The sequence below is a fragment of the Crocuta crocuta genome, unplaced genomic scaffold (assembly GCF_008692635.1).
Source record: "Crocuta crocuta isolate KB4526 unplaced genomic scaffold, BGI_CrCroc_1.0 scaffold149, whole genome shotgun sequence".
Taxonomy (NCBI): Eukaryota; Metazoa; Chordata; class Mammalia; order Carnivora; family Hyaenidae; genus Crocuta; species Crocuta crocuta.
This window is the reverse complement of record NW_027551561.1, coordinates 9,620,024-9,642,508: the sequence shown is the minus strand read 5'-3', so window position 1 is coordinate 9,642,508 and position 22,485 is coordinate 9,620,024. Positions and strand designations below refer to the sequence as shown.

Below are 22,485 nucleotides of genomic sequence, written 5' to 3'. Positions count from 1 at the left end.
GGATGGCGGGGGGGGGGGCGCAGGGGGGGTGGAAAGGAAGTTTACTTATCGGGATCCTTCAACAACTGGAGTAAACTTCCCCTCACGAGAAGCCACAATAACTTTGTAGCCATCCTGGACCTGCCTGAAGGAGAGCATCAGTACAAGTTCTTTGTGGACGGTCAGTGGACACATGACCCTTCTGAGCCGATAGTAACCAGCCAGCTTGGCACAGTTAACATCATTCAAGTGAAGAAAACTGACTTTGAAGTATTTGATGCTTTAATGGTGGATTCCCAAAAGTGCTCTGATGTGTCTGAGCTGTCCAGCTCCCCACCAGGCCCCTACCATCAGGAGCCCTATGTCTCAAAACCAGAAGAACGGTTTAAAGCACCGCCCATTCTCCCCCCACATCTGCTCCAGGTCATCCTGAACAAGGACACAAGGATTTCTTGTGATCCAGCTTTGCTCCCCGAGCCCAACCACATCATGTTGAACCACCTTTATGCGCTCTCTACCAAGGATGGAGTGATGGTGCTCAGCGCGACTCACCAGTACAAGAAAAAGTATGTCACCACCTTGTTGTACAAGCCCATATGAAGAGCTGGGAACCCACGGTGGGCTCCAGGAACGGTGTGCACCGCCAGGCCCCATGCATGCATGTTTTCCACTAGTGGGAACAGACTGTAAATGTCTCATTTCACACTTGATAAGACATTTCATACCCACCGTAGTCCTGCTTGAAGGTTGGTTCCAGGCACGGTGGCTCCCCAAGCACCTGGCCCTGTAACAGTTCCCTCAGCATCCAGTGGCCATGGGCCTCGGGGCACACCGAGGCCACAAACAGGGAGGGGAAGCGGAGGGCCTCCTGCCCCCATACCGCAGTGTGTGGGGACAGGCGCTGTTCTGAACTGGTCGTGGGGCTGCTGCTTCAGCCAAAAATGGAACACTAGACACTCTGCTGGGAAGATCTAGGAAGCAGGGTATGAGGCCACACAAAATTTCTAATCCTATATGTGTTTTTAAGGTCATCAGTTTGTCCCTGTTGAGGCCTGGCTGTGAGGCAACAGCAGGTACCTGTCCTCTGAAATCAAAGCAATAGATGGTCTCCTGTTCTCTGCTCCCGGGAAATATAATTTCTATAGAAATTAGAACCCGTCTGATTTCCAAATGAAGTTTTACAATTGTTTCTTATGCTTCTGTGCACTAAGTATTTTTGTTTTAAACCAGAGGTGGCTGACTCTCTGGCCTTAGGGCAATTTTTAAATCACCCCAACTAGAATATAGATCATGTGAACTGTATTCAGCAATAATCTGTTCTTAGAACAGACTTTGAAAACCGCTGCCGGATTTCTCCATTAGGCTGGATGATCCTGTGGACTGACCACTGTTAGCTGGAAGGTCGTCCAGTTTTTTATTCTAATTGCAATGAGGGGACAGTGTTACCTTAAAAACTTTGGAGAAGCACCCTACCCTAGCCTATGCCAACTTGCTCAGGACTTGTCTCTACTTAGCAATGAGGCTATAGCAGTTGCTGTCATTCATTCTGGAATAAAACTTGACAGCAGTCTTCTAAATTTATGTCGGGAAGACATTCTGTGGACCAAAGCAAACCTCTTCGCACTCGATGTGGTTTCCGGGGAGATGCTGCAGATGTGCCGTTAGTGCATGTTCCTGCCCTCAAGTCAGCAGAGCTATGGTTCTGCCCTGTGTTCTTGCTGGGTGATGGAGGAACCAGCTCCCTGGCTTCCAGTATTTATTTGGTAAACCTGAGTCTGGGACACCCTTTGTTTTTGTTACTGCTTTCCGAACACTGAATTATTGTCACCTTGACATACAGGTTTCAATAAAGCTTGGTAAAGATTAAAAAAAATAAAAAATAAATTAACTTTAGGCCAGAAATTAGTAGCACTGTAAACATTTGAGAATGTCTTGTTTATTAATCCTTTTTTTTTTTTTTAATCTTTAATACAGAACTTTACTATGAGAAGGTCCCTTGTTGAACAGATTACATGTGTAGCCCCGGTGCCTGGGGAAGGTGGTAGTGGGGACTTAAGGGTGCTCTTAGGAGGCGTCCTGACCAGGAACATTTGTGCCTGTTAGGGGAGGAGGTCAAAGGAGCCAGAGTCTCAGAGGCAGTCATACCCATTGTATGAAGAACTTTGTTGGTTTCTTTCTCAGGGACAGTGGCGGATGAGGGACCCTAGGATGACCAGAGTTCCTAGGTGGTATCAGGACTGATGCATAGGGACTTATCTCAGGGTTGGAGATTCAGACTGATCTTCGGTTCAGGGGGTTGGAGTTCCAGCTGTTTTGGGGGTTCAGACTTAGGTGCTGGTCTTGGGATGGTGCTCAGGGCTAGTCTGTGTCTGGGTTCCCTCCCATACAGGTTCTGGGAGCTGAGTGGGCCACAGGTGCCTGAAGTTGCAGGAGCCACTGCAGGTACATGCCCCCACCTCATACTGCCCACAGCAAGATTTCCAGGAAGTCAGTGACAGGAGGCAGTCCTGCATGAAGCACGGCCTGCCAGTTGAACTAGTGGCTATTGAGGTCAGCCTCTGTCTGCACTGCCTCCTTCTCTTGGTGAAACTTGACCTAGACCTTTCCCACGGGGTGGTCCCCTCCCCCCAGGTTGTCACACAGGTTTATCTCTTCCATCTCAGCCTACTTCTCCTGCAGCTCTGGGAACACCTCCTCCAAGAAGTCATCCTAGTGTTCCTGTGACAGTGTGGTTGGTATGTGATGGGCCGTGTTCTGTGGATTCCCATGCAGGTTGAGCAGTACTGTGGGATGGCTAAAAGTCGGTTTGCTGTGCAGCCCAGAGCACTGGCCTGGTCCTTCTCAGTCCCACATATAGAAGCTAAATAGTCAATCATTTTTACTCAAACCTTCCAACTCTGTCTTACTACCATTTTCAGTGGAGATTTAGAAGGCGTTTGTATCATTTGGTAAAATAAATACAAGAGAATTTGATGTAATGCTTTTAATTAAGGTATCCATATTTAAAAAGTTTTTTAAATGTTTATGTATTTTTGAGAGACAGAGAGAGACAGAGCATGAGTAGGGGAGGAACGGAGAAAAAGGGAGACAGAATATGAAGCAGGCTCCAGGCTGTGCTCTGTCAGCATAGAGCCCCAGTGGGGGCTGGAACATGTGAACTGTGAGGTCATGACCAAGTGAGCCATCAAGGCACCCCAAGGTATCCCCTTTGTTAAAATTGTTTCATGGAGTGGAAGTATACAAACGGATTATGTATCTTCTCCTTGATTTTCCGAGGTGTGAGGTATGGAACAAGGAAGTCATGTGTAAGACATTTGGATTGCTTTGGAACTTCCAAAATAACTACACTTGGCTACTAGGTCAGATACTACCTTCACTAAGTAAGGATGGCTTGTGAATGGAGAAAGGAGGGAGAGGAGGGGAGATAGAATTCAGAAGGGGAGAGGGGGAGGCAAACAGGCAGGGAGGGAATGTATGGGACTCTTCAGCTGTAGTAATGCATCCGATTCTAGGGCGGGACTTAGATACACGCGTGACGGTACCCTTTTTGTACATCTGAACTATACCATAATAAAAACATAACGAATCATTCTTTTAAAAAATTACTTTGAGAGAGAGAGCGCGCGCGCTCACGAGCATGGGAGGAGGAGGAGGAGAGAGGGAGAGAAAGAGAGAGAGAGCGCGCGAGAGAGACAGCGACAGAGACAGAGAGAGAGAGAGAAACTCCAACCCGGCTCAGCACAGTCCACGCAGAGCACCGGGCGGGGCTGGAACCCACTAACCCTGAGCCCAGAGATCATCACCTGAGCCCAGTCCCACGCTTAACCTCTGAGCCACCCACGTGCCCCTGTAAGACTCATTCTTACCTTCACGCCCCCACGGGTGGCCACACGTGGTGTCGCCCAGTCTGTTTCCTGGTAACGGGACGGACCCTCAGTTCGCGTGGCCGCCCCTCCCCTGCGGTGACAGCCACTCCCAGCGGGAGGCGACCTAGGCCTACAGCACCCGGCAGGATTTGCACTTCCAGCAGAGGGCGGGATCCCAGGACCCGCCTCTCTTTCTCCGCGGGGAATTTAAAAGCTCTCCGGGCTGCTTGCCTGCCAGTTCTTTCCCGCCCGGAAAAGGGTGGGCGGACACCAATCTCTGCGGCTGCGCAAGTCCCAGCCCGCTGGGTCCCCGCCCACCGCGGAAGCAGGTGCGGTCGGGTCGCTGGCCGCGGTGTGGCTCCTGCGTCCTCCCCCTGCCCTGAGTGGAACCACAGGGGGCGCGGAGAGGGAGAGGATTTGTGGTGGCGCGAGTGTCAGGTCCCCGATGACCAGGGCGAAGCGTTGGGTGGGGATCGAGTGGACCTGGCTTTGTGGGTTCCGGGTGCGCCAATCTCAGCAGGAAGATGGCACCTTCAGTGAGAGTTTGCCCAGAGTGAGCCCACAATCCTTTTCTTCTTATGTTTGCTTTTTAAAAACAGCTCTCTTGAGGAATAATTAAAATGTGTTAATCTGCACATGTTTTAAGCATACAATTTGATGAGTTTGGGCATATTAAAAAGGGGGGGGGAGTATACAGCCAAATTACCATTTGGTATTTTAAGTCACTGAGACTTGAGGGATAATTTGTTACTACAGCCAAACCTGGCTTGCTCAGACTGATACAGAAATTGGTGCTTAGGGGGATTCTGGAAAACAACAACAACAAAATTCTAAAATACATGGCTTTGTTTCCAGGGCCATCAGTGTGCAGTGAAAAAGTAAGACTGGGGGCTCCTGGGTGGATCAGTCTTTGGCTCAGGTCAGTGGGTTCCAGCCCATAGTAGGGCTCAGCACTGACAGCTCAGAACCTACAGCCTGCTTTGGTTTCTGTGTCCATCTCTCTCTGCCACCTCCCTGCAATGTCTCTCTCTCTCTCTAAAAAATAAATCAATATTAAAAAAAAAATTTTTTAAATAAGTATTCCTGGAGACAGGGTTGATGGCAATTTATGTCATGTAGTAGTTAAATATTTGACAAAACAGTCATCTTAAATACCTTGGAATAAAGATAATGTGTCAAGTAAGCCTCTTGACTTTGGGCAAGAGATCAGAAAACAGGTGTTAGTAATTCACCTTGGTTGCTCTTTAATAAGATAATAGAGAAGGGAAAAACACTATGTGCTTGGGAAAGCATTTATTTGTTTTACTTTGTTGCAAGCAAGAAGGGAAGATAATAGACAATATAGACATTTATGGACATTTGGGAGTCAAAGTTGCAAATATGTCTCCTCTCCAAATAATAAAAGAAATCTGAGAAGGTCCTGGGGTGACAAAGATGAATTCAAACTCAGCCTGTTGGTAAGGATGCAGTTAATGAAGTGGCCATTAAGGCCCTGACTAAAGCCTCTGAGTCAACTTAGTTGACAGCAAATACCACTCTTCAGTGGACCAAATAGCTCAGGGAAAAGAGCCTGAATACACAGTCTTCTATAGAAGGCTGTCAAGTTCAAGGTAATATATGTAATTAAATCTACACAGAGAACCGTATCTCAAAAAGCATTATAGATATTCGCACATGGAGTAAATTGGAGCTAAATGGGTTCAAACAACAAAAATACTTTAAGTAGAGGTAAACTGCCAAAGAACCATAGTCTAGATTGAAAAAATAAAAACTCAAATCTTTGAGACTTAAAAGGACCCATTAGAACCATTCTGTGGGCAAGTGGTGTGTTCATAAAGTTGCTCAGCATCCAAAGAGGGCGTAGCTCCCAATTCCCACTTTATTTTTTAATTTTTAATTTTTTTATAGTTTATTGTCAAGTTGGTTTATATATGACACCCAGTGCTCATCCCAACAAGTGCCCTCCTCCATGCCCTTCCCCCTCTTCCCCCCTCTTCCCCCAGCCCTCCGTTTGTTCTCCGCATTCAAGAGTCTCTCATGGTTTGCCTCCCTCCCTCTCTCCAACTATTTTTCCCCTTTTCCTCCCACTTGGTCCCCCATTAACTTCCTCATAATCCACCTATATATGCAAATATATGGTATTTGTCCTTCTCTGCCTGACTTATTTCACTCAGCATAACACCCTCAAGGTCCATCCATGTTGCTACACACGGCCAGATTTCATTCTTTCTCATTGCCATATAGTATTCCATTGTATAGATAAACCACATATTCTTGATCCATTCATCAGTTGATGGACACATAGGCTCTTTCCATTTTTTGGCTATTGTTGAGAGTGCTGCTATGAACATTGGGGTCCATGTGCCCCTATGCATCAGCACTCCTGTATCCCTTGGGTAAATTCCTAGCAGTGCTATTGCTGGGTCATAGGGGAGTTCTATTGTTAATTTTTTGAGGAACCTCCATACTGTTTTCCAGAGGGGCTGCACCAGCTTACATTCCCACCAACAGTGTAGGAGGGTGCCCGTTTCTCCACATCCTCGCCAGCATCTAGAGTCCTCTGATTTGCTCATTTTAGCCACTCTGACTGGCGTGAGGTGGTATCTCAGTGTGGTTTTGATTTGTATTTCCCTGATGAGGAGGGATGCTGAGCATCGTTTCATGTGTCTGTTGGCCATCTGGATGTCCTCTTTGGAGAAGTGTCTGTTCATATCTTCTGCCCATTTCTTCACTGGATTGTTTGCTTTTGGGGTGTGGAGTTTGATGAGTTCCTTATAGATTCTGGATACTAGCCCTTTATCTGATATGTCATTTGCAACTATCTTTTCCAATTCTGTCAGTTGCCTATTAGTTTTATGGGTTGTTTCCTTTGGCANGACTTTTGCATCCGTATTCATCAAGTATATTGGCCTGTAGTTCTCTTTTTTTTTTTGCTGGATCTCTGTCTGGCTTTGGATCAAAGTGATGCTGGCTTCGTAAAATGAGTCCAGAAGTTTTCCTTCGATTTCTATTTTTTGGAATAGCTTGAGAAGAATGGGTATTATTTCTGTTTTAAACGTCTGATAGAATTCCCCCGGGGAAGCCATCAGGTCCAGGGCTCTTATTTGTTGGGAGATTTTTGATAACTGATTTGATTTACTCACTGGTTATGGGTCTGTTCAGACTTTTTATCTTTTCCCGTGTGAATTTTGGCAGTGAGTGTGTGTTTAGGAATTTGTCCATTTCTTCTAAGTTGTCCAATTTGTTGGCATATAATTTTTCATAGTATTCCCTGACAATTGCTTGTAATTCTGAGGGGTTGGTTGTAATAAGTCCTTTTTCTTTCACGATTTTGTCTATTTTAGTGTTCTCTCTTTTCTTTTTGAGAAGCCTGGCTAGAGGTTTGCCAATTTTGTTTATTTTTTCAAAAAACCAACTCTTGGTTTCGTTGATCTGTTCAACTTTTTTTTATGTTTCTATATTGTTTATTTCTGCTCTGATTTTTATTATTTCTCTTCTCCTACTGGGTTTGGGGCGCTCCTGTTGTGCTCCCTCTAGTTCCTTTAGGTGAGCTGTTAGGTTTTGTACTTGCACTTTTTCTAATTTCTTGAAAGAGGCCTGGGTGCAATGTACTTTCCTCTTAGTACTGCCTTTTCCGCATCCCATAGAGTTTGGATTGTTGTATTTTCACTTTCATTTGTTTCCATATATTTTAAAATTTCTTCTCTAATTGCCTGATTGGCTCATTCGTTCTTTAGGAGGGTATTCTTTAACCTCCATGTTTTTGGAGGTTTTCCAGACTTCTTCCTGTGGTTGATTTCAAGTTTCATAGCATTGTGATCTGAAAGTGTGCATGGTATAATCTCAATTCTTTTATATTTATTGAAGGCTGTTTTATGTTCCATTATGTGATCTATCTTGGAGAATGTGCCATGCGCACTTTAGAAGAAAGTAAATTCCATGGCCTCAGGATGTAGAGTTCTAAATACATATGTCAAATCCATCTGGTCCAATGTGTCATTCAAGTCCATTGTTTCTTTAGTGATTTTCTGTCTAGTTGATCTATCCATTGCTGTAAGTGTAGTATTAAAGTCCCCTGCTATTATCACATTCTTATCTATAAGCTTGTTTCTGTTTGTGATTAATTGTTTTAAATATTTAGATGCTCCCATATTCGGTGCATAGAAATTTATAATTGTTAGTTTTTCCTGATGGATAGACCCTGTAATTATTATATAATGCCCTTCTTCATCCCTTGTTATTATCTTTAATTTAAAGTCCAGGTTGTCTGATATAAGTATAGCTACTCCAGCTTTATTTAGACTTCCAGTAGCATGATATATATTTCTCCGTCGCCTTACTTTCAATCTGAAGGTGTCCTCCAGTCTAAAATGAGTTTCTTGTAGACAGCAAATCGATGGATTTTTAAAAAATCATTCTGCTACCCTACGTCTTTTGATTGGAGCATTCAGCCCATTTACATTCAGTATTATTATTGAAATATATGGGTTTACAGTCTTTGTGTCATTTGTGGGATTCATTCCTGTGGTGGTGTCTCTAGTATCTTGCGTTCCTTGCGACATTTCCCTCAGAGAGTCCCCCTCAGGATTTCTTGTAGGGCTGGTTTAGTGGTGACGAATTCTTTCAATTTGTGTTCATTTGGAAAGACCTTTATCTCTCCTTCTATTCTTAATGATAGGCTTGCTAGATCGAGGATTCTTGGCTGCATATTTTTCCTGTTCATCACATTGAAGGTTTCCTGCCAGTCCATTCTGGCCTGCCAAGTTTCAGTCGATAGGTCTGTAACCACTCTGATAGGTTTCCCTTTTTTATGTTAGGGCCCTTTTCTCCCTAGCTGCTTTCAAAATTCTTTCTTTGCCTTATATTTTGCCATTTTCACTATGATATGTCATGCAGAAGATCGATTCAAGTTACTTCTGAGGGGAGTTCTCTGTGCCTCTTGAATTTCAACGTCTACTTCCCTCCCCAGGTTGGGGAAGTTCTCTGCTATAATTTGTTCCAGGACTCCTTCAGCACCTTTCCCTCTCTCTTCCTCTTCTGGAATTCCTATGATACGGATAGTGTTCCGTTTGATTGTATCGCTGAGCTCTGGAACTCTTTTTTTGTGTTCCTGGATCAATTTATCTGTCTTTTTCTCAGCTTCCTCTTTTTCTATAATTATATCTTCTAAATCACTTGTTCTCCTTTCTGCTTCTTCAATCTGTGCATTGGACGTCTCCATTTTATTACGTATCTTATTTATATCATTTTTTAATTCATCACAAATATTTTTAAGCTCCATAGTCGTTGTAGCAATTGTTTCTCTGATGTTTTCCATGCTTTTTCCAAGCCCAGCGATTAATTTTTATCACTATTGTTCTAAATTCTTGTTCAGTTATGTTGCTTATATGTGTTTTGAACAGTCCTTTAGCCGTCATTTTTTCCTGGAATTTCTTTGGAGGAGGGTTCTTCCATTTCATCCTTTTTGTTAGCTTTCTATCTCTTGTTAATTTTAAAAGCTTGGTATGCACTCTGCCCCTGTTGGTGCTGCTGTATTAAAGAGGGTTCTTTGATTGCCCAGTGCCTGACCATTCAGGAAGTGTTCTTTGAATGGTGCCTCTTTGTTTCTCTTGTTGAGACTTTGGTTATTTTGTTTCCCTACTCTTAGTTGTATTTGGGATTCTCCACCATGTGTACTTGGCTTGTTTCTTCAGGTAGCCCATTCGATGGAAATTATACTCCAGAATTCCAGCAGTCCAGGATAGTGGTAGGAACTAAGATGGAAAGTTGTGCTCATTCTCTTCCGAGGCCTATCCGTAACTTCCACTGCCTCGGGGAGGAGGCAGCTGAGGTGGAGGAGACAGCGTCTGGAGGCGGAGGGCCCCAATTCCCACTATAAATGTGGTTGAAGAAGATGATGGAAAAGAAGGAACCATAATGCTGAAACCAGGAACTGCAGAGGAAAATGGATGGAGGAACCACTTACTTGAGAAAAACTTATTAGGGAACACTTCCCATCATAGTAAGGGGTCTCCACCATGTCTCCCCAAATGAACTTAGGAACATCTGTGCGCCAGTGACTATTATGTCCTTCCCATTCTTCCCTTGTTGAAATTGGGGGGAGGGGGTTGAGATTTTCCTTTGAATGTTCCTCATTGTTTAGAGTATATATGTTTTTTGTGTGCGGGGGATTATTTATATGTCTAATTCACAGACATACAAAAGGAGTCCTATACAGACCTGAGATAAAGACTACCACAGGATCTGGACATTGTGCCAAGATGGGACATCCCATTAGGATGAAGTGTTTGAGTTGTTTCTGGAAAGGTGGCGGTGGTGTGGTATATCCTGTAGGAAAGAGAAGGAAGTGAATCTTTGTGGGCAAAGATATGTGACATTTTGTTTATATTTCCAAAATATTTTCTACCCCTCCCTGGGTTAGGATTACATTTATTGCCCCATTGAAATCAAGCATGATCATGTAATTTGCTTTGGCCAATTAAATGCGTATAGAAGGGATGTGTGCTATTTCTCCTTGCTCTTGTTTCCTTCTGGCAGAAGACTGGCGATATCTCAGGGGATGTTCTGGCAGCATGGATCTCCACATGAAGAGAATGTGGAAACAAGCCAATGGGAACCCTCAGTAGACATGTGCCTTAGGCAAGAAACATGTTTGTTGTAAACCATTGAGATTGGGGGAAGATCTGCTCCTGCACCACAACATAGCCTAATTGATTAGAACGTGAAGCATGTGGATTGAGGCAGAGCAATAGGATGGAAGGAATCTAGGATTTAAAAAAAATTTTTTTTTAATTTATTTCTAGGAGAGAGAGAGAGAGAGAGAGAGAGCGTGAGCAGGGGAGGGTCAGAGAGAGAGGGAGTCACAGACTGAAACAGGCTCCAGGCTCTGAGGTGGCAGTCAGCACAGAGCCCGACGCGGGGCTCGAACCCACAAACCGCGAGATCATGACCTAAGCGAAAGTCAGACGATTAACCAACTAAGCCACCCAGGCGCCCCGGAAAGAATCTAGGATTTTGATGACTTCTCAGAGGAGAGCTAATCCTACATTCTTCAACATCTTGATGAGAAAGTAGCTTCAGCTCTCTTTATGCCATTGTCTATTTGGGATTTCTTTCAAAGCATCAGAACCAACATCCAAACCTATGCCAACCTACTCCTCAACTCCTTTCATGCTAAACTAGGGTCCTGTCTTCTTGTGTCTCTCATTCTAGGTAGTAAAATATCTTTGTCCATAATCCAGTGTGTCTGCCACACCATTTCTTTTTCTTGTGGCTAGAGTCTGCCCATGCTGCAGGCTGAATTCTCCAGAAGCAGATGCTGAGATCAAGTTGTAGGTTCAAGATGTTTAGGACAGAGAGACACCATGAAAAAAGATAGAAGGAAGCAAAATTGAGAGAAGAAAACTGAACTGTGATGCAGCTCTCAACACAACCTCAGCCAACTCGCAGGATGCTGTGGAGTGATTGTGCGCAACAGAGTTGTCTTGCACTATACTGAATGGCTGGGCCTTTACATCATCACATATCTCATTTTCCAGGTGAGAGTTGTGAACCTAGGAGTTGCTCATGACCACAGGCAATGTGGCTCATCCCCAACCGAGGGTCCTCCAGAAGCTGACATTATAAACTGTCTGCTGATGGCCCTCTCAGAATCTGGGTACCACGTCTTTCCTTGAAGGGTGGCTGCATGGCAAATGTCTACCACATCCCACTTTGATACAACCTCCTTTTATTCCTCCTTGTAGAAGGCTGTGATGATCTCATCCCTTATCTGTTTCCCTGTTCAAGGCATGGATCCCATTTACAATGTATTTCATGTAGTTCTGAAAACCAGCATGAGGTTTTCCTTCACACACTGGGGAATATACCTGACCCCAAACTCCATAGCCCCTGTTTTTACTCTCTCTTGCCTCTAGATTTGACACAAGGTGAAGGGTGGGAGAGTCCATGTGTTTGGTTTATTGTCTTTTACTTTGCAGCAGAAACAATTATTCTCCAGCTATCAGTGTCACTGAGATTTTTCATGCCCAACTAAGATTGTATGAGTTCTCATTGTGCATAAATACAGAAGGTTTGGCCTTTTATCTAGTTTTCCTCCATTAAGAGTTCTGAGAATACCAAAAGTACTTCCACATTCCATAGATCTCTTCTGGTAGTCTCCTATCTCTTTCTGCTCTGCACTGTTGTGCTAAGACCTCTGCAGGGACATCCTGTATTGACACGACACCTTTCCAAACTCTGTCCCCTCCATGCACTTCTGTATCTCATGAAGAAAGGTCTCTTCTTTCCCAACTTACAAGAAACATCAGGCCCTGCTTACAGCAATACTTGTAAATATTTGTACATAGTGAAAGGCAAACAGTTAAATTTAGATACTAGATGTCACTGTGACCAGAATCTGTGGACTATAGATTATCCTGATGGCCTTCTCTCTCCTGGTCCCTGGGTCTCCTAGTGCCAATTTTTCCCTGCAACATTTGAGAATGACTTGCAGACATGAGACTCCTTCACCTCTAATATGTCAGCAAATGTTTTCTAAAAACAAGGACACTAGAACGGACGAATGGATCAAGAAGATGTGGTTTATCTGTACGATGGAATACTACATGGCAATGAGAAACAATGAAATCTGGCCATGTGTAGCAACATGGATGGACCTTGAGGGTGTTATGCTGAGCGAAATAAGTCAGGCAGAGAAGGACAAATACCATATGTTTGCATGTATAGGAGGATTAGGAGGAACTTAACAGAGGACCGTGGGGGAGAAGAAGGGGGGAATAGTGGGGGAGTGGGAGGGAGGCAAACCATGAGAGACTCTTGAATGCTGAGAACAAACAGAGGATTGATGGGTGTGTGAGGGAGGAGGGAGATGGGCAGGGAAGAGGGCACTTGTGGGGATGATCACTGGGTGTTATATGGAAACCAACTTGAGAGTAAACTATTGGGAAAAAAAATAAAACATAGACACTCAGAGTACAATAATAAAAATCAGAAATTAATGCTGATACAATGGTGTTATGTAATCTGTGGACCTTGTCTGAATAATATCCATTGTTCAATAAATGCTGCATGGCAAGGAAACAAAATTCTGGTCTAGGATTCATTCTACGATCACACATTACGTTTGGTTTACTTATTTTTAATCTCCTTTAATCTTGAACAGTTCCCCAGACTTTGTCTTTGATGATCTTGCCACTGTTGAAGAGAATAGAAAAGCACTCCCTCACTAATTTTATGAAGCTGCTATAACCTTAATAACCAATTGGAGAGGTAAAGTATGAAAAAAACAATTGTTGATCATCATCACCCATGTCTAAATGAGAAAATTCTAAACAAGTTTAGCAAACCAAATTCACCAGTATATAAAATGATAATACATCATCACTAGGATGGCTTATATTAGGAATTCACTGTAGATTCTAGAATTAGGAACTGAATCAGTGTAATTCATGACAAATCAAAAGAGAAAAATCATATGATCATTTGAGTAGATGATGAAAAAGTTTTTCTTAAATTTCAGTATTCATTTATTAAACACAAGTGAATTTTCACCTACATTAACAACATTATGTCTTGGGGCATCTGGGTGGCTCAGTTGATTAAGTGTCAGACTTGGGCTCAGGTCATGATCTCACAGTTCATGAATTTCAGGCCAGCATCAGGTACTTGCTGTCAGCACAGGGCCTGCTTGGGATCCTCTTTCCCTCTCTTTGCGTCTCCCCTGCTCATTCTCTCCTCTCTTTCTCCTTCTCTCTCTCTTTTTCTCTCTCCCTCAAAAGAAACATTAAAAAAGATATTATATGTATGCAGCTTTTGGCTTGATTGATGCTTTCTTACAAACACAACTATTAACTATAAATTCATAGTTTATTTGAGAGAGAAAAATACACATATACACATAAAGCATAAGGTCCTCAGCAGGGCTAATTAGATATCCTGCACAACCACTGAGATTTTTCTAAGTTCAACCTGTAAATTTTTTCTTATCTCATTTTTAAAAAGATTTTGAAGAAATAGTTTGATGCTAAGTGATTTTCTCTTTTTTTAGCTTTTTTTTTTTTTTTTTTTTTTGAGAGAGAAAGACAAAGCGTGAACAGGGGAAGAGCAGAGATAGAGGGAGACACAGAATCTGAAGCAGGCTCCAGGCTCTGAGCTGTCGGTGCAGAGACTAAGGTGAGGCTCAAAGCCAGGGGTCATGAGATCATGATCTGAACAAAGTCGATTGCTCAACCCACTGAACCAGCTCAGCGCCCCTTTTGAAATATAAAGGATACATATGGATGACCATGTGCCTGTGTCTTATTAAACATGCAATGTATGACTGGTAAGTAACATCTAATTGTATGGCTAACAATGTAATTTATACAGATTCTATTTTTGTGCAGACCCATGTACCCATCTATGCCTCTGTGTCCTCTTTACTGCCTAAAACTGTGCCTAGAAATGTCATCTGTCTTAACAAATATATATACTTTGTGCTGTTTATGCTATAATTTCTCTACTGCTGTTCTATATTTGTTATTTTTAAATATGTGCCATGTTTACTCCAGAAGCATGAATTCATGGTATCCTGGGTCATTGTTTTAACAATCCTCTGGGGAAATGTGCTTATCATTCCAGTGGTTTTGAGTTTTCAGTTTCATGATTGGTTCTTCATTTCATGATTTTTGTAGCTGGTGTCAAGTTATCTATTTGGAAAAAACTTTTTTAAAAATGGCTTCACTGAAAAAAAATGTTGAATACCCATTCCTGATTTAAAAAAAAAAAACTCTTAGCAAATTAGATATTATCAAACGTTTGGAAATGGACAAAGAGGATATACAATAAAACATACAGCAAACATTTTGCATAGGGGAAAAAACCCAGAGATGTCCCCTTAAGGTCAAGGACATAATTAAAGTGACTACTCTCATCACTTCTATTTTCTGTTGTCTTAGGTGTCATAAGTAATCCATTTGGGCAAGAATAAATTTTTAAAGGGCATAAAGTTTTGAGAAGAAGGTGATATTTTGTTGGAACCAGAGGTCTATGAGTGGAAAACAATTGTAGTTATATTATCAAACAGGTGTCTAAAAAGCTATTTTTTAAAAGATACCATTTAGGGGTACCTGGGTGGTTCAGTCGGTTAAGCTTCTGACTTCAGCTCAGGTCATGATGTCACGGTACATGAGTTCCATCCCCACATTGGACTCTGCTGAAGCTCGTATTTTGGAGCTGCTTCCGATTCTGTGGCTCCCTCTCTCTCTGTCCCTCCCCTGCTCGTGTGTTCTTTCTCTCTCTCCCTCAAAAATAAATAAACATTAAAAAAAAATAAAATAGGGGCGCCTGGGTGGCTCAGTCAGTTAAGCATCCGACTTCCTCTCAGGTCATGATCTCACGGTTCGTAGGTTTGAGCCCCCCATCGGGCTCTGTGCTGACTGCCAGCTCAAAGCCTGGAGCCTGTTTCGGATTCTGTATCTCCTTCTCTCTGAACCTCCCCTGCTCACGCTGTTTCTCTCTTTCTCTCTCTCAGAAATAAATAAAACATTAAAATATTTTTAACTAAATAAAAATAAAAAAGTAAAATAAAGATACCATTTTATCNAGGTTTCCAATGGCTTCAGATCTTTTCCGTGTGATGTATGGGCGCGAGTGCAAGTACGGAGCTCCTTACTTCTCCGCCATCTTGCCTCCTCCTAAAGATACCATTTTAAATTGCCTCAAAAATTAAGGACACAGGAATATCTAGCAAAAGGTTGCAAGATCTTTATAGAAAATTGTATATAACTGCAATGTAAGATATTGAAGAAAATGTAAAGAAATATGGAAATCTATATTAAGTTGATAGATTGGAAATCATAATCTCATAGAGATGTCATTGCCTCCAAACTGATCTATATTTTCAACACATGTAATTAAAAAATTGTAAAAACTATAATGATTGAAAGAAATGCAAAAGCCTAAAGATACCAAATTTGGAAAGTACTTAGAGAAAAAGAGCGCGTATACATTCTGTGACACAACTTGGATCTGGGAGATGAACCATGGGTTCAGAACGTTAGGTGCACCTCCCTACTAAAACCTATGAATCTCAGGAACATAATGTTGATGGGACAAGATAACCTCAAAAAAAAGGATTGACATGGTATTATACCAGTCACTACAGGTGCATAACAAATTATCCCAAAATTCAGGTTGCATAAATAACCATTCATTATAGTCATGGATCTGGAGAGTCTGGAATGTGGACAGGGAACAGGGGTAAAGCTTGTCTCTGCTTCATTCACTTTCAGCTTGGGATGGCATGAATGTTGGGATTGGTATCATCTAGAGCTCATCTCACAGGTCTGCTGTTCAGGGTAGGGAGACATCACTATTTGAGGGCTCCTCAGGCATCTCTTTCTGTTTGTCTATCTGTACCCAATCCCTCACCCCTCTCCCTCTTTCCTTATGTCTCGCTGATCCTGTTTTTTAAAAATATATTTTTATGTTTATTTACTTATTTAGAGAGAGCGGGAGAGGGGCAGAGAGCGAGAGAGAGAAAAAGAGAGAGAGAAGAGAGAGTCTCAAGCAGTCTCCACACTGTCAGCACAGAACCCCACCAGGGACTGGAACTCACCAACTGTGAGATCATGACCTGGGCCAAAGTTAAGAGTCTGTTACTGGGGCGCCTGGGTGGCTTAGTCGGTTAAGCATCCGACTTTCGTTTGGGTCATTATCTCGCGTTTCGTGGGTTTGAGCCCCGCGTCGGGATCTGTGCTGACTGCCAGCTCAGAACCTGGAGCCTCTTTCAGAGTCTGTATCTCCCTCTGTCTCTGACCCTCCCCTGCTCAAGCTGTCTCTCTCTCTCTCCTAGAAATAAATTTAAAAAAAAAATAAAAGAGTCTGTTACTTAACTGACTGGGCCACTGGGAGCTCTTGGTAGATCTTGTTTTAAAATCTGACTTCTGTGCATTTCAAAGGCTGTGAGTTCTGGTGAGTTGAGCTGAAAAAACTTGATTACCACAATATCACAAAAAGGACACCTGCGGACAAAGTGGCTGGAATGCTGTTTCCCCTGGGAAAAGCCATTGGAGTCGGGTCTGGATTAATCATCTCAGATGGCCCCAAGGTGCTTACACGTGGACAGACGTGTGTGCCCAAATCTGCCTCTCGGGAGCAGCCCCTTCCTCACTCCTCCCTCCTCTCTGCACATTCAGAGCAGCTCTAGTCCCCTCTCTGGACACATCTATTCATTTAGGGCAGGGAATGCAAGGAGAGCTGGAAAAGTCTTAGTAGAATCACCCCTCCAGTAGCCTGACACTTGGTCCGTTTTGTGAAACAAATAACACTGGTGCTAAAGCTCAGGGTGGCTCACCTGGCTCTCAAGGCAAACCTGTAAGGTCCATTGGCTAACAGATTGCGGCCTCTGCAAATTTCCACCAGCCACCCAAGGGTGGGAAGGGCTGAACCCACCACGCAAATGCGAATGCATACAAGGACATCAACCAGCAGGTCACTGGGCACTCAGACAGGGACGGTAGCACCAGCCTCGCCAATGTCTTTTACTGTTTCTTAGTGGCCTTTATTCTTACCATACACAATATAGAAAATACAGATAAGCAAATAGGAAAGGAGAAATCTCCTACTTCCTCTCAAAGATACTGACTCGCATCTTTAAGTAATCTCTACAATCAATGTGGGGCTCGAATTGACAAGCCCAAGTCCGAGATCAGGAGTGGAGTTCCCATCTGACTGGGCCACCAGGTGCCCCAGAGTCACACACCTTTAAAAAAAAAAAAAAACATTGTTTCCAGGGCACCTGGATGGCTCAGTCAGTTAAGCATCCGACTTTGGCTCAGGTCATGATCTCACAGTTTGTGAGTTCACGCCCCGTGTCAGGCTCTGTGCTAACAGCTCAGAGCCTGGAGCCTGCTTCGGATTCTGTGTCTTCCTCTCTTTAAAAAACAAAACAAAACAAAACACCCACAAAACACTGCTTCCTCTACATGGGTGGAATTAGTGTATTATGCTAAGCAAAATAAGTCAGTAAGAGAAAGACAAATATCGTATGATTTCACTCCTATGAAAAACTTAAGAAACAAAACAGAAAGGGAAGGGAGGCAAAATAAGATAAAAACAGAGGCTGGCAAACCATAAGAGGCTCTAAACTACAGGGAACAAACTGCAGGTTCCCGAGGGGAGGAGAGATGGGGGACAAGCTAAATGGGATGTTGGAATAAGCACTGGGCGTTATACTGAAGTGATGAATCACTAGATTCTACTCCTGAAACCATGGTTGCACTATATGTCAACTAACCTGGAGTTAAATAAACAAACAAACAAACAAACAAATAAATAACAGGGATGCCTAGGTGGCTCAACTGGTTAAGCGACAGACTTAGGCTCTGGTCAGGTACTTGGGGTTCATGGGTTCAAGCCTCACCTTGGGCTCTGTGCTGATAGCTCAGAACCCAGAGCCTGTTTAAGTTTCTTGTCTCCCTCTTTCTCTGCCCCTTCCCCACTTGCACTCTGTCTCTCTCTCTCAAAAATGAATAAACATTCAAAAATTAAATGGCACAAAATCGGACACTCAGATCAATGGAACAGCATAGAAAACCCAGAAATGGACTCACCAATATATGGGCAACTAATCTTTGACAAAGCAGGAAAGAAAATCCAATGGAATAAAGATTGTCTCTTCAGCAAGTAGTGCTGGGAAAACTAAATAGCAACATGCAGAAAATGAATCTGGACCAGTTTCTTACATCATACACAAAAAGAAACAAAATTGATGAAAGACCTAAACATAAGAGAGCAAGCCATCAAAATCCTCAGGAAGAAAGCAGGCAAAAACCTCTTTGACCTCAGCTGCAGCAACTTCTTACTCAACACGTCTGAGGCAAGGGAAACCAAAGCAAAAAAATGAACTATTGGGACCTCATCAAAATAAAAAGCTTCTGCACATCAAAGGAAATAATCAGCAAAACTAAAAAGCAGAAGATATTTACAAATGACATATCAGATAACGGGTTAATATCCAAAATCTATACAGAATTTATCAAACTCAACACACAAGAAACAAGTAATCCAGTGAAGAAATGGGCAAAAGATATGAACAGACATTTTTCTAAAGAAGACATCCAGATGACTAACAGACACATGAAAAAATGCTCAATGTCATTCATCATCAGGGAAATACAAATCAAAAGCACAATGAGATACCACCTCACACCTGTCAGAATGGCTATTATTAATAACTCAGGCAACAGCAGATGTTGGTGAGGATGCAGAGAAAGAGGATCTCTTTTGCGCTGTTGGCAGGAATGCAAACTGGTGCAGCCACTCTGGAAAACAGTATGAAGATTCCTCAAAAAATTAAAAATAAAACTACCCTATGACCCAGAAATTGCACTACTGGGTATTTATCCGAGGGATACAGGTGTGCTGTTTCTAAGGTGCATATGCATCCCATTGTTTATAGCAGTGCTATCAATAGCCAAAGTATGGAAAGATCCCAAATGTCCATGGATGGATGGGTGGATAAAGAAGATCCAGTATTCTATATGGAGTATTACTCGGTCATCAGAAAGAATGAAATCTTACTATTTGCAACTATGTGGTTAGAACTAGAGGATATTATGCTAAGTGAAATTTGTCAGTCAGAGAAAGACACATATATGACTTCACTCATATGAAGACTTTAAGATACAAAACAGGTGAACATAAGAGAAGGGAAACAAAAATAATATAAAAACGGGAGGGGGACAAAGCATAAGAGACTCTTAAATATAGAGAATAAACAGAGGCTTGCTAGAGGGTTTGTGGGAGGGGGGATGGGCTAAATAGGTAAGGGGCATTAAGGAATCTACTCCTGAAATCATTGTTGCACTGTATGCTAACTAAGTTGGATATAAATTAAAAGTAAGTAAATACATTCTTTTCAAAAACCCTGTGTCTGAATAAATACTATTGAATAGGTGAAAGAGAAAACTTACTGGTACAAAAACAGACACTCAGATCAATGAAATAGGATAGAGAACCCAGAAATGGACCCACAAACGTATGGCCAACTAATCTTTACAAAGCAGGAAAGACTATCCAATGGAATAAAGACAGTCTCTTCAGCAAGTGGCACTGGGAACTGGACAGCAACATGCAGAAAAATGAGTCTGGACCACTTTCTTACACCATACACAAAGATAAACTCAAAATGGATGTAAGATAAGAAGCCATCAAAATCCTCAAGGAGAAAGCAGACAAAAACCTCTTTGACCTTGGCCAAAGCAACTTCTTACTCAACACGTCTCCAGAGGCAAGGGAAACCAAAACAAAAATGAACTATTCAGACCTCGTCAAAATAAAAAGCTTCTGCACATCAAAGGAAATAATCAGCAAAACTAAAAAGCAACCAAAGGAATGGGAGAAGATATTTGCAAATGACATATCAGATAAAGGGTTAATTTCCAAAATCTGTAAAGAACTTATTAAACTCAACACCCAAGGAACAAATAATACACTGAAGAAATGGGCAAAAAACATGAATAGACACTTTTCCAAAGAAGACATCCAGATGGCCAACTAACACAGGAAAAAATGCTCAACATCACTCATCATCAGGGAAATACAAATCGAAACCACAATGAGATAGCCACCTCACACCTGACAGAATGGCTGGCATTAACAACTCAGGCAACAACATTTGTTGGCAAGGATGTGGAGAAAGAGGATCTCTTTTGCACTGCTGGTGGGAATGCAAACTGATGCAGCCACTCTGGAAAAGCGTGTTTTTAAGTTCTCTCAAAAAAATAAAAATAGAACTACCCTATGACCCAGCAATTNTATATATATATATATATATACACACACACACACAATGGAGTATTACCAGGCAATCAAAAAGAATGAAATTTTGCCATTTGCAATTAGGTGGATGGAACTAGAGGGTATTATGCTAAGCGAAATTCATCAGCCAGAGAAAGACAAATATACAATCTCACTCATATGAGGATTTTAAAACACAGAACAGATGAACATAAGGAAATGGAAGCACAAATAATATAAAAGCAGGGATGGGGCAAAACATAAAAGACAAATATGGCAAACAAACAGAGGGTTACTGGAGGGAGTTGTGGGAGGGGGATGGACTAAATGGGTAAGGGACATTAAGGAATCTATTCTTGGAATCATAGTTGCACTATATGCTAACTAACTNCATTGTATAGTTTTTCTTCTTAAAAAAAAATGCAAACTTCCCGCTACACCTACAGGGGCGGAGCTATATCGCCAATGGGCGGCTCCCTTGCATATAATGCCTGTGGCCCTGCCCCCATGTCTCGCAGTCCTCCAAGCCTTCCAACCTGTGGGGAGCACCTCCAGCTGGTAAGTGTACCCCCCACCCCGCCTTGTCAAATATCCAAATGTCAACTTCTTATCCCCCTGGGGTCTAGTCTGCCGGTTCCCTGAAGAGGTGAGGCGCAGCCAGCACAAGCCCGGCGCCCTTCCCCCAACCCCCGACCCCTCCCGACTGGGTTTTCTCCCTTTTAGGAATCTGGGCTCAAATTCTGTGGTCTTGGTACCAGCTCCTACCAAAGAAGTGCCCGCCTTTAAGGATTTGGGAGCAGAGGTCTTGGGAGCATGCGGTCGGGGCAGGACGTGGGTCCCTGCCTGGGCTAGAAAGTGCCTGAAAGAGCCTTGGGAAAGGGGCGCCCGGATGGCTCACTTGGTTACTCGGATCAGGTCGTGATCTTACAGTGACATCATGCATCGCCTGGGTTCCAGCTCGAGTTAAAGAGCCTCGCACGACTTCCAGCACCGGAGTGAGTTCAAGCTACCCGTTCCAGAACCTGAGTTCAAGCGCCCCGCACAAATTCCATCCTTGGCGGAAATTCCAGCGCCCCTGGTGAGTTCAAGCGCCCTGCCGAGTTCCAGAACCAGCGCAAGTCCCAGCACCTGCGTGGTTTCACACTCCGAGTTCTCTCACTGAGTTCGAGCAAAAACAGTTCTTAAAAGAGTTTAAAAGTACCACTTTAAATACTTTAAGTACTGTGTTCTGCGTGTCTGGTTGTCTGCCACAGCAGGGAACCCTGAGGCAGGAAGAGGTGAGCGCTGTAAGGTCAGGGAAGTGCAGTTCACCAGAGCTCCTTGACAGAGCCCTGCACTTCTGGGATCCTGAAATGACGGGAGTTTGGGAATACATTCTGTAGGTAAATGGACCTGACCAATCACTGATGAAGTGTCTTCTAGATCGAGGAATAGGAGATGGAGAGGGATGCGGGGAGAAGTCGGGAGGGGGGTGAAGGGACAAGTACCATGCCCTCCTAAACGAAATAAGAAATGCCTTAGGAGGAGTGCAAAGAATGCGCCACGAGGTTTGTTTCCCAGGAAGTAGCTCTTGCCACTCCTGTCCCACCTTTCTAGGCAGTTCACCCCACGCTGTGTTTGGGCACGACTCTAAGGAGATGGGCTTGCCATCCCTTTTGTCATTAAGAATAGCTAACAACAGGGGCGCCTGGGTGGCTTAGTGGGTTAAGCGTCCGACTTTCGCTTGGGTCATGATCTCGCGGTTCGTGGGTTCGAGCCCCGCGTCGGACTCTGTGCTGACTGCCAGCTCAGAGCCTGGAGCTTATTTCGGAGTCTGTGTCTCCCTCTCTCTCTGACCCTCCCCTGTTCACGCTGTCTC

General features: G+C 43.1%; 1 protein-coding gene and 1 pseudogene across 1 annotated transcript in view; both read left to right on the top strand.

Moving 5' to 3' along the window:
• LOC144219782 (5'-AMP-activated protein kinase subunit beta-1 pseudogene) overlaps positions 1–589 on the top strand; it is a 10,600-nt pseudogene extending 10,011 nt beyond the window's left edge.
• A 970-nt stretch (positions 590–1,559) lies between these two features.
• LOC144219781 (uncharacterized) overlaps positions 1,560–22,485 on the top strand; it is a 27,726-nt gene continuing 6,800 nt past the window's right edge. Inside the window, 5 exon segments of the mRNA XM_077749868.1 lie at positions 1,560–1,742; positions 2,452–2,529; positions 4,084–4,398; positions 21,146–21,185; positions 21,254–21,445. Coding sequence (XP_077605994.1) covers positions 1,560–1,742; positions 2,452–2,529; positions 4,084–4,398; positions 21,146–21,185; positions 21,254–21,445 — 808 coding nt within the window.